General features: G+C 40.5%; 1 protein-coding gene across 2 annotated transcripts in view; it reads left to right on the top strand.

Annotated features, from left to right (window-relative positions):
• Positions 1–17,988, top strand: part of dpp10 (dipeptidyl-peptidase 10 (non-functional)) — a 313,714-nt gene that overhangs the window by 226,611 nt on the left and 69,115 nt on the right. For both annotated transcript variants that reach the window (XM_085764884.1, XM_085764885.1), the window contains exons 4-5: positions 14,257–14,351; positions 14,450–14,524. In XM_085764884.1, the coding sequence (XP_085621010.1) occupies positions 14,257–14,351; positions 14,450–14,524 (170 nt within the window). The remainder of the gene's footprint in view (positions 1–14,256; positions 14,352–14,449; positions 14,525–17,988) is intronic.

The following is a 17,988-nucleotide window of genomic DNA, read 5'->3' as shown; positions in this document are numbered from 1 at the left end:
ACAAACTTGCATTCTGACGTATTGTTCACAGTTTTTCTCAGTCCCTTTGGTACGTTTCTCACATCACTGTTAACATTTGCACAACAGTTAGTGCATTTCTCCAAACAAATTGGTACAAACTGCAAAACCTACAGTAGTTGATGACCTGCAAAAGCGCGTCACTTGCTCAAAATGGATAGTTCATCCCTCAAAAGCAAGTATTCATGTTAATAAAACTGTCAGTGTCCTGATACCATTGTCTATGAACAAGATAGTCAAATGGCTTTGTCATGTTTTCATTATAACAGTTTTATTCTCTAAGTGTTTTCTAATGCAAAAAAGTCAGATCTTTGTGACACTACCTCACGACAGCACTATACACTACTTGTACAGCCATGTGAAAACTGCAGTAAATTTACACATTACTGTATATTACTGTACTGTCTGCATTGTGCAAAAGAAAAATACACTACAGTCATGTATTTGAACAAACATAAACACCCTTTAGGTAGAGCTGTGCACAACTGTAACAATATTGCAGCACATATTGTAATTGTCTGTCTGGCTATATATATATATATATATATTGCAATGCAGCAAGGACAGTATCTCCTCAAGTGGCGAATCCACCCTCTGTAATCCATGACTGCTAGCAGGGCCATGTGGGTATGTGGACGCCAGTCATATAGTATACCTTCCACCTCCAGGCAGAGAAAAACTCTAGGAATAGGGAGTAAGGAGGGAGATATTCCACCAGCATCCTTTCATGTGCTGCAAACCACTGTCTATATCTGAGTGATGAAAGCTACATTATCCCAAACAAAAACATACTTGTATAAAATCTGCTTGTCAGATTTTGACAACTAGTTCAACATATTGGTACTCAAGCAATGAAATGAAAACTAGATGATTGTAATGGAGGGCCTTTTTACTCCTTTTCTATCATTATTTTTTTCCCTTTTCTCTATAGCCTACATAATTTTCACCTATATTGTGTTTCTTGTGTTGTTTGCTGTTGTTGTTGCTACTGTGTTTGTGGTTGATGTTGCTGTTTTTTTTTTGGGTTTTTTTTGTCCTTCTTTATGGTTTGGTTTTAGTGTTGATTGTGTTTATTTGTTTGCAATTGTGGATTTGTAGCAATGACTTTGATTTTGTGAAAACAAGAAGACTATTAGTTTTATAGGGAACAACTACTCAGCATTTAAGTATAGTTCATTTTGACTGGCAAGACATAAGCACATGATAATGTTATAAAACAGATGAGAATTGTATGAAAACAGCTGATATATGTCCAAAAGCATTTTGTTCAAAGGAAGGAGAAATTGCTACTATGATGTGCACAAATGACTAAATGTTGTGGAGTTTGAAGTATGAGAATTTTCATTCTGATCTGAGAAAAGCACCAAAGCGACAAGAAACTGTAACTTTACCTTAAACTCTATAACACTTACCAGTCCTGTGATTCCAATGTCTCATTATAAACATGCTTTGATTTGGTTGGTGTGAGACCAGAGGACGAATCTCTGTGTGTCAGTAATGTGATAGTAGATTCATCTGATACGTTAATTATTCAGATGCCAGCTTCAACCTGGCCTTCTCTGAGACGTGACATCAGGTGTTTATTACCCACGGCAACCGCAGCTTCACCACACATCCACACAGTGGGGTGCTGTTGTATCTAAATGAGATTAGAGAAGAGGAGGGGCGGCAGCTATAACACAGACTATTTACTGACTCCCAGTGTTTTCATTAAAATGACAATTGCAGTGTGTAAAACCGGGGAAGCCTGCTTCCTTTAGCCAGAAGGAGACAACGCCACTGCCCTCAAGTTTCAAAGTATAAATAGGCATATGATTAGGAAATGTGACACATTATTACTGACTTCTATTAGTGCTAAATACAGTTTTCTTTCTCCCTTCTTCCAGCCTCTAGTCAGCGGGGAAAAAATGAATCTTTTATTCTCTGACAGTCATGGCAGTTATGTGGGCAGCAGGCTTTGGAGCTGGGCAGTTAAAACCTAAATAAATCTGCTGTTTTCAAAAGAAAATTGCAATGTGTCTCATGGCTCACTAAGTGCAAACACTGGGAGAGAGATATCATTACTGCAGCCTCGTTTATTCCTTCAAGGAGTCCAGTGTTTGGCTGTTTAGCATTAAAACTGGAATAAACTCACCTAAAGGAGACTTTAAAGGGATTAGCAGTATTTGAGGGTTGAAATGGCTCTTTTTCTTTTTGTATTTTTTGGCCAGTGTTTCTCTCACCTTTTCCGTGTTGATGTGCTGTGAGCCATCAGGAGGGGTCGCCCTGTATGTGAGAGATTTTTGTGTCCAATGACATAGCGATCCTTTCAGTGGATGTGACACCTGGCTGGACTCTGTGACATTTATTGCTCGAGTGGGGTGCACAAAAGTTATTTAAAAACCATATTTCATTATAACGGCTACATGTCCACATGTGGGTGGCATGTGTTGCAAACTGAAGCCTGCAGGTGAAGGTGAAGTGGGTTTTTCTCCGGGTATCATTCATGGTGATGTGATCTCTGAGCTGCTCGGCATCTGGTTGGAAACACAACTGAAGTCACCTCCCTCCAGTTTCTCTCGTAGCTCCTCTCTTCTCAGCATGTTTATACAGCACAGTTTCTCCACCAGTATTTATGTTGTCACTGTACACATCACACATCAGCTGTAAAATTCACTATCAAAGCAAGAAGGACATTTTCCTATTCTGAATCTCTCCATCCCTTTGTTGTCTGTGAGCTTTGCTGATGTGAATGCTCAAAGGTGGATTCACTGAACTCCATTAAAGCAACACTAAGGAACTTTTCAACCTTCATATAATATTTTCATAACTTGTGTGATGGTACATCGACTTACAACAGGTTGAATGACACCTCTGTCATGGCCTGAGGGGGTCTGTATCATTATGATCTGTATCACCTTCACTGGCACTAAGCAGCTTTGAGGAGCATGGTAGGAACCCGGCTCTCACTTAAGTTTCACTTTCACTTTTGCGAGTCACGACGAGGAGGGAGCAGGCAATGCAGCACCTTTCCATCGGATTGTGCATGTTTGTTTACTGTGAAATGATCCGCTGGTAACGGAAACTTAGTTTGAACGTCTTCTGTTAGTTTCCATGCACCGGGAGATCAGGATGTTTACGATGCTACGCGCTGGTGCTCATGGGAAATGGAGTCTTCCTTCAGGCAAAACACTACCGCTTTGGGCCACTGGCGCCGCCAAACTCAACCAAAACTGAAAGTTCTTTAGTACTGCTTTAAGGCGGGCTTACACTGCACGATTCTGCCACGATTTTGTCGTCCCAGACGAGTCGCAGCCTAATTTGCATAATCTTAGAGGGATCGCGGGGTCGTGAGCATAATCGGGACGTATGGTTAGTGAGGCTCTGCGTCATGTCCCGACGTCCTAAAGACGAGTCGCCGACCTCCCGATTAATTTCTGACATGCCAGAAAATTTCTCGTCGTGACGGACAACGTATGGGGTCCTACGTCACGATTCTGCACATACGACAAGTTTTTACCATGACAGATTGTTTTAGCACAGAGCACAGAGCCTTTATGAACCTGAATGTGATGCGGAACTTCGTCAGATGGAGTTAAAATGGGCAGACAGAGAGAGGAGGGACAGGGAAGTGAGAAGCTGAAGTTAGACCACAGCTGTAGAGAGACCGGGTGATGATGCAGCGCAGTCCGTGATGGAAGATCAGCCCGACAAATAAACACACACGTACTATCAGACAATCAGCAATTGAGGACGATTATTTTTTCTCTTGCCGTTACAGTATAAAATAGCGAGCCTACACCAGCAGCCACGTCCACTGTGCTCTGGCTCAGCTCAGCTGACCTGATCAGCTGAACTTTTAAAGTGCAGGCCAGAGAGAGAACTAGTGAGGCTCCTCTGACAGCTGCAGGTGAGCCGCAGGTGAACTACACGTCAGCTGGCTGGAGAGAGTAGCGCCGTCCTCTTTCTCTCTCTCTCTTTCTCTCTCTCTCTGTCTCTGTCTATCTCTCTCTCTCTCTCTCTCTCTCTCTCTCTCTCTCTCTCTCTCAGCAGCACCGGCCTCGGAGGTGATGCACGCTGTCTGTCTGTGTGTTTGTCGGTCTGATTTTATCATCAGCAGAATTGACTCCTCTAAAATGTCCTTGTAAAGCTGCCTGTTCCTCAGTGTTTAGTACAGGACCTGAAACAGTAATACACACTGATGGTACCGCCAGCATTCGGGTAGAGCTCAAATCAAAGTCAAATGCAAATGAAATCAAATAGACACCACATTATTTTCAATCATATTAATGTGCCTAAAAGAGTAAAAAAACTGAACTGACTGATCTCCTCTGGTAGGTTTATCCTAGTCCTGTGTCCTTTTGTCTTCAACCTTGGAGTGATCAGTAGTGAAGTACCAGAGGATCTCAGGCTTCTTCCTGGATCACATAGAGGGACCAGCCCAAGCCTGGCCTACAGTATAAGTTTTATTTCAGTGAGACAGTTGTGAAGGGTAATGTTGATGGACTGGTCAGTCGGACTGATAGTGAAAAGTTGTGTGTCATCAGCGTAGAGCAAAAAATGAGGATGGAATTTACAGATGATGTCAAAAAGAAGGACTATAACAAAAGATTTCCCCTGGAGAACACTGTAGGGTGTGTTAATGAAGGATGAGACTGAGCCAACCAATCGTACCGAGAGACATCTGTTAGATACATGTCACCAGAACTATGCAGTCCTCTGGGACTTTTTGCTGTTTAAATAAAAAAAAGTTGGTTAAATGCAAGACTAGTTTTTATTTTGTCTGTCTTATAAGAAGTAGTTAATGTCTTGAATCTAGTAGGTGAATGTCTTGAATCTAGAACAGTGTTACTTTTGTAGAGCTTACAATAAGGTAAATACACTTGAGATGATGACAGGATGGTAAATTATGGCAAAAGAGCATTGCCTAATACCAGTCAGGAATGCTAACTTCAAGACATTTTGTCTCAAAATGCCAGTTTCTAATCTTATTTCAAGTAGGTGGTGGACTTAAATCTAGAACAGAGTCACAATTATAGAACTAAAAAATAGTTAAATACACTTGAAACAAACAGAATGACCAAAACAAAATGCTACTTTTGAGTACTATTTTTGAGCATCACAAGCTTATTATGAGACACAAAATATCACAATACTAGTAAAATATAGCTAAAAATGAGTTTTCCCGCTAATTTCAAGATCACTTTTATCTTATAAGGCTTAAATATAATGTCTTATTTCAAGAAGTCTTACCAAGAGAATTTTCACTTGTTCCATTGGCAGATTTTTTGTGCTTATTACAAGCAAAAATATCTTGTATTAATTTTTTTTTGCTTATTTTTGGAGAGGCCTTTTTTCCAGTGCAGTTTAAAGCCACGCCATTGGCTTTTAGTTTGTAGATGTATATGCCGTGACCTACAGTGTCGAAAGCAGCCCTGAGTTTACATCACCTGTATCTACCAATATATGCTTATGTAAAATGTGTAAATAGACATACTGTATTACAGTGAACACCATAGACAATAATAGAAGCTACAACACAATTATTGAAGTTGTATAACTGCTATAATGAACTATGTCAATACAAATCATATTATAAACACAAAACCTCAATAAAAAGTGACAATGAACACCAACATGCATTTCACTGTCCTCTCAAACAAAGACACCTCCACCTTCGCGGTCACGGTGCAGAGAGCTGAGCTTTCATTGGTTGTGACTCATGCCGTCCTCCTCCTCTAAAAACACAGATTGTGTGTTATTTTTAATTCGCTTCTCTTTTTTCCTGACTGAAAGGCAGTTTGAGCCACAACATTACATCATTTATCTGCCAGGTGCCAACATCAAAGAGCATAACATAAAGACACATCTTGAAGGAGTGAGTTTAAACCAGGCCGGTTCTCCTCCTTCACCCAGGTGAATATCATTTTAGAAGACACACGCTGCAGCGGTGGCACGTGGCGCGGACGGTGACCGTTTACTTAATCCACACATGTCCTACCTAAGCTGCAGAGTTAAGCTTAGTTGAAAAAAAAGAAAAGCCGAGAAATTTCATTATTCATGGTGTTACAGACGTACGGCATTACTTATACATTAGAGTCTTAGCTTGTTCTTTTTCAGCTACAAACCTTTCATTATTTAAGGAGACAAGTGCAGAGCAGAGCAGAGACCTATGGTGATGTTTTAAAGATCACAGGAATGAGTTCCTCTCGTAGACGTGCGCTGATTTCACTGTTAACACCTCTGGACAGTAAATTATAATGATCAGGCTGCTTTAAAAAAAGAAAAAGACATCACTTGAAACACACATCTTCTTTTGGTGGGGGGGTGGAAGGTTTTACCATTCTGAGTTCTATTGTTATAAAAATTTAAAGCAAACAATTTATTTACTTTTGATTTAGAGCATATTTAAAGGTCAATGACATGATGCAGCCCAGTGTCAGGTGGTGTAACCAGTATTTTTCATAAAAATCTGACTTTATTCAGGAAAGTAAATCTGGACTTAAAGCCCCTGTACAGACTTTTCATGTGTTTTCATGTAGTGTTGATTTTGGCGGCCCCTTGTGGACGAAAGCGGTGGTGTTTTGCCGGAATGAAGACTGCATTTCCCACTTTCATGAAGACGTTTGTCTGGCCGGCGCGTGTAGATTTGTTTTGGAAACGTCGGAAAGAAGACGGGACTTGCTTTATTTTTTTTTTTTAGCAGCGTAATGTATCTATTCGTATCGTTTCGTCAGTGGTCCGACCCGACCATGCCTTCCAGAGGTATAGAATAGCGTATCTTCACACTGATGGACTCATTTGCTGTTGTAGGTAACAGAGACACATCAGCAGAAACCAGAGACTTTTGGGTATCCAGTTAAAAGCTCCGTACAGGGGCTTTAAATGTGGAATACGTGTAATTCACTTTTGCAATGCAACACTATGTTTCTTAACACATTTTACATCATTTGTCACATTATTTAGAAAAAAGTGATGTTTTTAGGATATGACCTGCTCAGCATTGCCAAATTAATTCAAATTTGAAATGAATAAAAATATATACTTTTGTGAAAATATGCAGCAAAAAAATCTATTTTAATTTAAAGGGACAACGTGGAGTTTCTATTTGGTTATAAAAAAGTCTCACGTTAAAGCAGAAGTAAGCGATCCGGTCGTTTTGGCTAATGCTGCGTTCCAGGCAGGCTTTTGAAACCATAAATTACAGCTTCAAGTCACAACTTACGACTTTGTAGCGTTCCAGGCAACCCACTCATGTTTTTCCGACCTGTTTTACCTGTGAAAGTCACTATAACGGCCATTCGTAACTTCCGACCCGTGAAGTCGTAACCAGATCGAACTGGTACGACTTCACAGGTCGGAAAAACACGAGTTACGAGTTGCCTTGAACGCACCATAACAGTCCTCGTCCCTACGTTACCACATTCAGGCGCATCCCTTGGCTGCACACACAGCCCTTCATGCCGTTCTCTCTCCTCATTGGATAAAAATTGTAGGATACGAGAAAAGTTTTCTCCGGCTCAGAGCAGAGCAGAGTGACTGAGAGACCCGTGTTTCGGTCCAAACACTCCATGTAAGTGATTGCTGTCGGAAGATATAACTATTTAAGACTTATATTAACACAAAAATATCGCTTACTTCTGCTTTAATGTGGATGAATCTATGCTACCCACACTTGTTAATGGGCCCATTTTCGATAAATATATCATTTTGTCTCTATCGTTATTTTGTTATTATTAGTGGTGGCGGAAATGCTGGTCGAGCCGACCAGCGTTTCCTTCGCGGCGAGTTATGAGAATAACGCCGCAGAATCGCAGTTTATGGTCGGAACTACGACGGTATCTGATTGTCTTCGAACCTCTGACTTTAATTCTTGATGAATTAAAACATGAGTCTGTCTTGCGCCGGTCAAAGAATTTCACGGTGCGCGCGGAGGCTCATAAATGTAGTGTGAAAACACTTCGCTTTTCCAAAACTCCTCGTTGTCCCTTTAATGTTTTCAGAAGAAAGTATAATCTTTGTTAGTAAACTTAAATCTACTGTAGGTGGGTCAAATATTTAAATGTATAATTCTTTTGTGGTTACACCATTTGACATTTTCAGGGAATTTAGTATGACTTTTGTTAAAAATTGTTCAAATGTAATTTCAAATGACTTAAAAGCAATATTGTAAAATATACATTTTAACACATCTGATGCATGTTTTTAAAGGGATAGTTCAACATTTTGGCAGTTTGGCCCATTGCCATAATCCCTATAGTCATAGCAGTAGGTTTGTTACCTTTATTTGTCAGTGCAAGCTATTTTTAGAACGGTGGAGCAGAGCCGTGAGCTGCTCAGAGCTACACTATGTTGAACTATACCTTTAAGACAATTTTTGAAGATATTTCTGGATTGCGCATTTTGCCATCCCTTATTTGTCACTGACCCTTAAACCACAGATGAAGTCCTATACTGGCCTATACTATATTATACATGGATTAAATATTCTCTGCACCACTCTAGGAGATATTTGATGATTCTGGGAGGAACTCTGTGGATTACAGTGAAGAGACCGAAGGGTGCAGGCAGAGCGACACCCAAAAGCGGCCCTGCCAGCTGTTTGGGATTATCAAGAGTTCAGCAGAGACAGCTGTGTTTACTCGTGAAGGTCTTGATCACTGCTGTAACCCAGACACGACCCTCACACCCCACTACAAGCACATACTCTGTCCAAAATGAGCCCGTGGTAGAAGATTAGGACTCACACTCACAAATTTATTGGAAGCAAACACTTGGCTTTTCTGAGTATTTTGAGAACAAAGAAGGAAGTCGGATGATGTAACATAAAGAGCCACAAAGTAGACAAAGAATCCCATTTTATCAAAGGGCTTTAGATTGCAGGCCACATTCAAACATTGAAATACAGAGGTACTTCACTTTTTATATACTACATACTGTACACTCACATACAGTAGATGATACAGTTCATGGATGAGGGATTTGCCCAGCAACACTTTGACATGCACACGGGTGGAAGTGGGAATCAAACTATCACTCCACCTTCTGATAACAAGATGAACCTCCTGAGCCAAAGTCTCTGATCGCGGTTCAGTTCCCGTTAGAACGCTGCTGCTTTTATCAGTATGTGTCTCAATTCAGCGACCACATCCTTTGGAACATCTGAAGACTGAGTGCATCACAGGCCAAGGCCGTCCCATTCCTGAGTCTCCTTCAGATGCAGCTGATGAATGTAGCCTTTATCTCCTGAATTTGAAGGACCGATTGTTGGATCTTCCACAGCCTCTCCTGTCCTACAATGCATTTACATGAACTTGGAGTATTGCGTACAGATGGAGGTGGTGGTGGAGAAAACATTAATTAAAATAATTAACATTTTAATTTCACTTTTAACATTCACACCTTTGTGTTTATAACTCATTATAAATGTGATGGTCTTAGTCTCCAGATAACTCCAGTTATCAGTATGAGTAATATTTTGAACAAGCTGTGGATGTTGAGGTTGCTAGGCAACCGATGCCGGGCAATGGGTAGGCCTGGAGATGCAGTGGGCACTCCGTAGGATAGACCTATGCTACATTCACCTACGCCCTGTTGTGCTCCACAAAGTCTACAGAGGATAAAGTGTATCATATTACGGTTATGAAGAAGACTCAGGGAACACACACATGGGGATAAGTGACATATCATTGTTTAGCTTGGAGTAGTTGTTGGTATTCCCTCACCTACCTGTGACATTTACACAGAGACAGACAATAAACTTCTCTCCCACTGTTTTTAAGGAAATTCTACAGAAGCTACACAAAGACTGACAGAAACAACATCAGTGGGCTGCTAGATTTCTTTGAGATGTATTTTGTAGTAACAAAAACAAATCGGTGAAATGCATCAAAGTAGTAGGCCCTATGTTAAATTTAGTAGATGTCGTGTAAAAAAGTGTGGAGGTGTAAAAGTGAAGACAGTAGTAAGAGGGTCCAGCACACAGGGAGATGGAGAGAGAGATAGTCAGAGACTGTCAAGATAGAAAAAAATCAAACAAATAGCAATTAATTGAAAGATAAGGTGGAGAGAAAATGAGCGCTGGCTTGAACAGTCAGACATTGTGAAGTCAGCAGGGAGGTTCTTTCAGAGCGAGAGGGGGGTGATGGGAAAATACCCTGCAGCCAGCTGACATCTTCTCAGCTCTGGGGAGCCCTGTTCAGGACGGAATAAAAAGGTTTAAGGAGATCAGACAGGTACGAAGCGGACCGACAATTTAAAATTTTGTAAGTCATCAGAAGCACATTAAAATGTGATTTGACACGGACAGGGAGCCAATGGAGGGAAGCTGAATTTTTTAACTGCACTATTCAGACACATTTGAAGAGTTGGCACAGGAGAGTCTGGCTGAGTCAAAGACGTGGCCGAGACAGAGGTGACACCGTACCTTGAAAGCAGCAGTATAGAATATGATATGTCAGAGCTAGTGGTTCTACAGTATGTGGACAAGTTAAACATGGCACACTGCTGTTGAAATTGAAAGACTCGAGGTTTTTACACAGGGGAACTAGAACTGAAGGAGCCGTCATGTATTATATACATTTAGTCATCTGGCAGAATATTACACATAGGTCTAATAAGTGAGCAGTGGACAGAGCATTGATTTTGCATGCTATTTCATAAGACTTTTTATTGTAAGGAAAATACACTTGTCACAGGAGCGGAGTGTAAAAGTGAAGGTATAAAATAAGATATAAAACTCTAACAAGAAGAATGTAAGAGGACATATTGTAAACTCTGCAGGTGAACCACATACGGTACTATTCTCAGCTGAAACCACCTTGACTGTACTGAGGTCAGTCACTTTCTGTGCATATACTATCCAGACCTTCTCTTTTTCCTGAGAGGCTGTTGAGCTCAGATTGTCACATATGGTGTGTTATGTTTTCTGTTACTGGGGGGGGGGGACTCTTGATTGTCCATAGGTTGAAGGGGGGCTGAATACTTTATTATGCATTACTTTTAATATTTAATATGTCACGCAGCAGTGTATGCCACATGTAACTTAGCTCAGACTCACTCTTTCTCAGGGCATTTACAAATTCACATTCTGGTGAGAAAATATTTAGGAAAATATGCTCATTTAAAATGAATCCTTCGGCGGCGGCGGCGGCGGCGGCTGCGACGACGACGACGACGTTTCGCTTTTACCCACTACGTCTCTCTCCGACGCAGAGAGGAGGGGGGGAGGGGGGCGGTGATTCGTACCCGTGCAGGGAAGTTTCATAGTGCAGTTTCAGCCGATGCGACCCGGCTCAGGCTGCGGCGGCAGCACCATTCATCCTATTAACCATTTTTCTACCATTGCAGTGAGTCTGGAAACATTATTTTAAGGCCGAAAAACTCCGCAATGTTACTTTAAATGGTGATTTATCCTAAAATTACAGGGGAAAATCGTAAATTCTTAGTATGGACATTTACCTTTATAAAAACAAGCTACACATTTAATCACAGATTATAACTTTGATAAAACAGAGAAACACGCTGAAAATTATACAGTGACTTTTCATTTAAAAAATGGGAAATAACTGTAATGTATTATTATAGACATAATCCTTAAAATAATGGTTGGACTGTGTATTCACAAGTGATTTCTGTAATTTAACAGGCCTTTTTACACTATTTAAAAAAAAAAAGTAGTTTACTTTATAAAAATTAGAGTTATTATCCATAAAATTAGGATCTTTTTTTTTACAGTGTATACTGTATCTCAATTCATCCGTGGCTGCTGTCTGAACTCTGCACTAAATAAACCACCGACTAAAACTCACCTGGAGGAGCCCAGAGAGCTGCTGTTGAGATGAATATGAAATAGTGGCTCTACTCTCTGGATCCATCTCATGCTGTAGTATGATGATGATGATGATGATGGTGATGATGCTTTCAGCTCCCGTGCAATCAAAGCCAAACTCGCTACAACGACTGTGCTAATCAAACAAGATCACGCAAGTGTGAGATCAGGAGTCATCACAAGCAATTTCCATTTGACGCGTGGTCTTTGAGCATCCGAGCTCGGAACAATCTTTGGTCTGCGGTCCCCGGAGATTCACGCACACTGGCTGTCTGATATGATGATGTCTGTTACTGTGATGGGCCCACAAGGTCAGTGGAGGAACAGTGATGTCTGGCAGGATGAGAGCAGACTGACTATTAATACAGATCTATATTTGGCCATGAAATAAATCATTAAATAAATAAACAAAAGGCTTTCTCATTTGTTAGTTGATGAGTTTTATCTCTCACACCGTTTTAGATCATTTGATGTGAAACAGGGATGGGAGGGTGGAGGGAATATTGTCAGTCATTGGTGATGACAGTATGTCTATGTTTTCATAGTCTGTTTCAAAGGTTGATGAAGTGATTGTGGAACAGTCAGTATAAGCATTTCTGTGTTAATTCGATTTCATTCTGAAGCAGGTCTAGGTTCTCTATATTAAAAAGTATTCAGTCCAGTGAGAAATACACAGAGCCTGTCTATAGATATTAAAGGGATACTTCACCCAAAATCGATAATTCACTAATCATCTACTCACCGTCATGCCAACGAAGGGTTGGTTTGGAGTTCCAGGGGGGGTCCGGCTGGCAACGGATTTTCATATAATGGCGGCAGATAGAGTTCACTTTTGAATCGTCCAAAACACACACTATGAAACATCCAAATACCTCCGTACTGCTCATCTGTACTGACCCAAGTGTCCTGAAGCCGCCACATGAAAAAGTTGTTTGGAAAAAAATAATTTGATCTCTTTGATCGAGATGTTTGTTCGTTGTTGTTAGAGTCCCTATGGTTGTAAACCATGGATGTAAACCCGGAAGAACATCTTGCAGCAAACCTCACGATGCGCACAAACATCAACAGAGTCACTGGGAGCTACTGCTACAACAAGGCTAAAAACAGAGACCCATTATATGAAAATCCGTAGCCAGCCGGACCCCCCCTGGAACTCCAAAAGCATTTTGATAACTCCGAAAGTTCTCCAAACCTTTCCTTGGCATGACGGTGAGTAGAAAACTGGTGAATTATTGATTTTGGGTGAAGTATCCCTTTCAGCCTTAAAACCAGCCGTATGGACCTGTGATGTCACAAAAAAGTTTTCACCGCCCTCAGTCAGGTCCTAAGCCCCGCCCACCTGGACCAACCATCCAACCTTGCAGGATTTGCTTGGTGAAATCTAAATCTTCATTGGCTCACTCAGGAAAAATAGATAAATGAAAACATGAATAAATGAATGAATGATAGGCCTAATACATTCTTAAAACCACCATCACATTTGGATCAACTAGGGGTGAACATATCGACACACTGAAATATTACAGTATTTCATTTCACAATACTGTATAGATATTCAAAAGCAGTGTATTGATTATTTTATTATTAGCAATTTACAGTACATACAAACATTCACAGCAGTGGTTCATTGTATGCTCAAGTGTAACCTAACTCAGTAGAGTTGACTTTTGGTTACAGCTGGCTCCAGCACATTTCAAAGCTGATGTTTTGTAACTTTTGGCTTTAAACCTGAGGAAGGCAGTAAAGACTGGGACAAGAGCCAGTCTGTATATGGCAATGTATTGCATTGTTGCCCCTGTACCATGATACGTGTGGCAGTGTGTTCAGAGTCGTTTCTGTTCTGTACATGTTTGCATGTGTGTGCACATATTCACAGTGCACACATTTGTGCAGGTTATTGTGTCGTCAACTCGCACTATTGTTCATGACAGTGCACCATTCCGTGACATTTGAGGCGTATACGTTTCTGAATGTTTGGCTTTGACACGAGACAAACAACAGTCACGTCCAACCAGTCCGGCTCAGTACAAAAGATGTTTTCCTGGCTGCGCCGCACAATGCGCTTCCATCAATACACAACATGCCCTGTTACCTGGAAGATGAAATAAATGCTCTCTGCTTTGTGTCTGTCTGGCAGTGAAGTCTCATTTTTGATTTTCACAGTTAATCACATTACATCACAGCCTGTTTGTCTGTCCGCTGCACTGTTACCGTTATTTAATTTGAGGGAACAATGAGGCTGAGACAGTTTTTGTTTTGAATGGCATCTTTGCAATTCTAAATAGATTTCAGGATGGCTGCTGTGGACTGTTCCTGCTTTGAAGTTTTTCTATGTGCTGATTTTTTGGGGGCCGTTTTCATTATTCAATTCCCTTCACGCAGATATCTGAATTTTTTTTCTTCTTTGTTCTGTCTCTTTCTATACACAGACTCAGAGGTCATCTACAGGAACAGTGACGGCCACGTCATCAAGTTCAACATTCACGCAAATGAAACAGAGATTGTCCTGACAAACACCACATTTGTGAGTAAATCTCTGTCTTGCTCATTGTGTATACATCATTTTTCACAGTAAAGTGTTCACTCATCATGCTTTCTTTATGTCTTTCTTATTTCCACTAGATAAACTTCAATGTGGCCAAGTATTCTGTCTCCCCTGACCTGAAATATGTTCTCTTCGCGTATGATGTGAAACAGGTACAGTAAATTCTTTATCAGCACCTGCACAGTGGTTCTTATTGCAGTATAGTAGCATGCAAAAGTTTGGGCACCCCGGTTAAAATTTCTGATTGTGTTAATGTGCTGCTTTGTTTCCCCTTTTCGCTTAAAATTTTGCAAAACAGTGTTTCACATTTAACTTTCTGCCTTTTGAGGTTAATTTCATCTTGTTCACATTAACAGTAATTTTAACCAGGGGTGCCCAAACGTTTGCATGCCACTGTATAAACAGACACTTCTGATGTTTCCATGTACTGTAATTTAATTGTATTTGCTTAAAGGGATAGTTCAACATTTTGGCAAATTGGCCCATTGCCATAATCCCTATAGTCATAGCAGTAGGTTCGTTACCTTTATTTGTCGGTGCAAGCTATTTTTTGAACGGCGGAGCAAAGCCGCGAGCTGCTCAGAGCTATGTCACACTATGAGATAAAACGGAACGTTACCAGACAGAGTTGTTTTCGAGGCAAATGCAGAGACTGCTTGCCTAAAAACTGTCCCTGAAGGCAACGTGGACCAGCTGTTTTACATGAATTTACCTCTAAAACAACTCTGTCTGGTAACGTTCTCTTATTATCTCATAGCGTGGTGAATGTGCAGGTCACAACTTGTCCACCAGAGCGTTTTGGAGTTGTTGGATTTTGTATTTGATGAGTTTGATGAGGGAAACCAAGAAATCCTCTGTAGCGTACAGTAGCTCTGAGCAGCTCGCGGCTCTACTCCGCCGTTCTAAAAATAGCTTACACTGACAAATAGAGGTAACAAACCTACTCCTAAAACTATAGGGATTATGGCAATGGGCAAAATGGCCAAAATGTTGAACTATCCCTTTAAACTGCACTTTTGCGTCACTGTTGTTATGGAGCATTGTGGAGTAAACAGGTGGCTGCCCGTACGTGCACATTCAGAGTGCAGCAACTGTTCTGGCGCTGATTGAAGGAGTCTGAAGATATTTTAGGTTGAATTAGCAATTTTGAAGAATTCAATGACAAAACAAATACACACCTTTTGTTCTCTCTCTCTCGCTCTCTCGCTCTGCCCCAAAATCCATCATGATGAATACCACTATGACAGAATCAGGGACTCTTTCTCACAGCAACATTATCAAACACACAACATGCTAACAAACACTATTGAGGGTTTTTGTTGTACAAAATGACATTGACAGACAGGAGGGAATAGGATGATTGGATGTGTTTGTTGACTTGTTATACATGTTTGTTTTTTATGTTTTTCACTACTTGCTGTGAAACAAATTGCCCCTATGGGGATAATAATGTTTCTTGAACTTGAACTAGGAGGTAATGTTACCTGGCATTCACATTTAGAATTATGTATCCTGTTCTAGTAAACGGCTTTTTGCACATTGGTGGGATAAATACCTTACTACAGAGCAAACAGACACTCAGATTAACTGTTTCCTTTTTACTCCACCTCCTCTCTTTTTCTTTCCTCTGTCCCTTGATTGTTGGAATAGAGCCATTCATGATCATTTCTCATTTACAGAGTCTGAGCTGTGTAGAGCAGACACACACCTTGAGTCAAATTATTACATTAAACAACAAATATATTTACCAGAGAGCGTCTGTCATAAGTATTCAAAGAAACATGTGGAAGTGGTCAGACTTATTTCTCAGCCTCAGCCTTCTGATGCTGCTGTACATAAACCTGGCTAATTTAGAGTGTAGTAATGATGTAATGACTGACAGTAAAATACACATTACAGACTTCAAACACTCACACACTGCAAATAACCTATAGTGTAGTACTGTGCAGTATTTTCAAAAGAATACTGTATGAGCCAAAACATGTTTTGCTTTTGTTTGTGCTCCAGATGTCATTCATTGCATTGATCATTTCATTGATGAATAGATGGGTGTGTTTTTTTTCTCTTTTCTTCTTTTTTCTGCTCTTGGTGAACAAAGGAATAGAGTCAGAGTTGTCAAGGTTTTTGGGACTGGACCTAAATGCAGACTCAGGGAAACAGGGTTTGGTGGCACAAAAAGATTTAATTCAAACTCACAAACTCCACGGAAACATGCCAGAGGTAAACACTGGCACACGGGGCATGGACATGGGAAACAGGAACATAACAGGGAATGAAAGACACCAACCATGACACACAGGAAAACAGGACACAGAACTTCAAAATAAAACAGGAACTAAAGACACCATGAGAAGAGTAAAACGCTGATATTACTATTTGTTGACCATCACTGTTATCTTTGTTTTCTTTACCATTATTATTTAATTATTTAATCCCACCACATATTGTTGTGATATTCTTTTCTTTTTCTGGCACCTGAAGAAGACCACACGGTCGAAAACGTTTGTGCAAGCGCTAATAAAATCACTGTGACATCCTTTAAGAGTGTGCGGGCAACCCTCTCTTTTTCTACAATACTTTTTATTGCCCTGCACCTCAATACAGCATGATGTGCGTATAAAAACCTCCTGTTTCCATATTCTTTTCTTTTTACAATAGCTGCTTGCTGTCTTTTTGATTTTTTTTGTGCCATTCAATGCCCTTAAACATGGATTTATATGGATGTGTCACAAGGATGAGCTCAGTAACTCTGTCAGCAGCATTTACACTGAAAGAGTGTTGCTGCAAATACCATGCAATTATCTTACCTCTGATAATACACATATCAACACACATGATGCAGCTAAGCATGTTGTTGGGAAAAACAATGAACCTCACTTAAAGCAGAAGTAAGTGGTCCGGTCGTTTTCGCTAATGCTGCGTTCCAGGCAGGCTTTTGAAATCGTAAATTACAGCTTCAAGTCACAACTTACGACTTTGTAGCGTTTCAGGCAACCCACTCGTGTTTTTCCGACCTGTTTTACCTGTGAAAGTCACTATAACGGCCACTCGTAACTTTCGACCGGTGAACTCGTACCAGATCGAACTGGTACTACTTCATGGTCGGAAAAATACGAGTTTCCTTGAACGCACCATAACAGTCCTCGTCCCTACGTCACCACATTCACGGCGTCCCTTGGCTGCACACACAGCCCTGCATGCCGTTCTCTCTCCTCATTGGATAAAAACTGTAGGATACGATAAATGTTTTCTCTTCGGCTCAGAGCAGAGCAGAGGGACTGAGAGACCCGTGTTTCAGTCCAAACACTCTATGTAAGTGATTGCTGTCGGAAGATATAACTATTTAAGACTTATATTAACACAAATATATCACTTACTTCTGCTTTAAGTCTTCAGTTTACATGTCAAAACCTCCTCTTTGTATCTCTAGCTAGCTCAGAGTATATGTTGATATGTTGTATAGGCTGTGACTTTGACTACCTGCATCTATTAGCTCATTGTTTTACCTTAGTTCTGTGTTGTTTTAAACTGGAACTGATGCGGCGTAGGTTCTGAATTTTTGGACACAATATGCATAAAAAATGTGTATTGTGATATTTGTTCCGTTCTACTGATC

Source organism: Trachurus japonicus, chromosome 21 (assembly GCF_045865225.1).
Source record: "Trachurus japonicus isolate A0001 chromosome 21, Traja_1.0".
Lineage (NCBI taxonomy): Eukaryota > Metazoa > Chordata > Actinopteri > Carangiformes > Carangidae > Trachurus > Trachurus japonicus.
The sequence above is the reverse complement of the archived record's forward strand: the minus strand, read 5'-3'. Positions and strand labels throughout refer to the sequence as shown.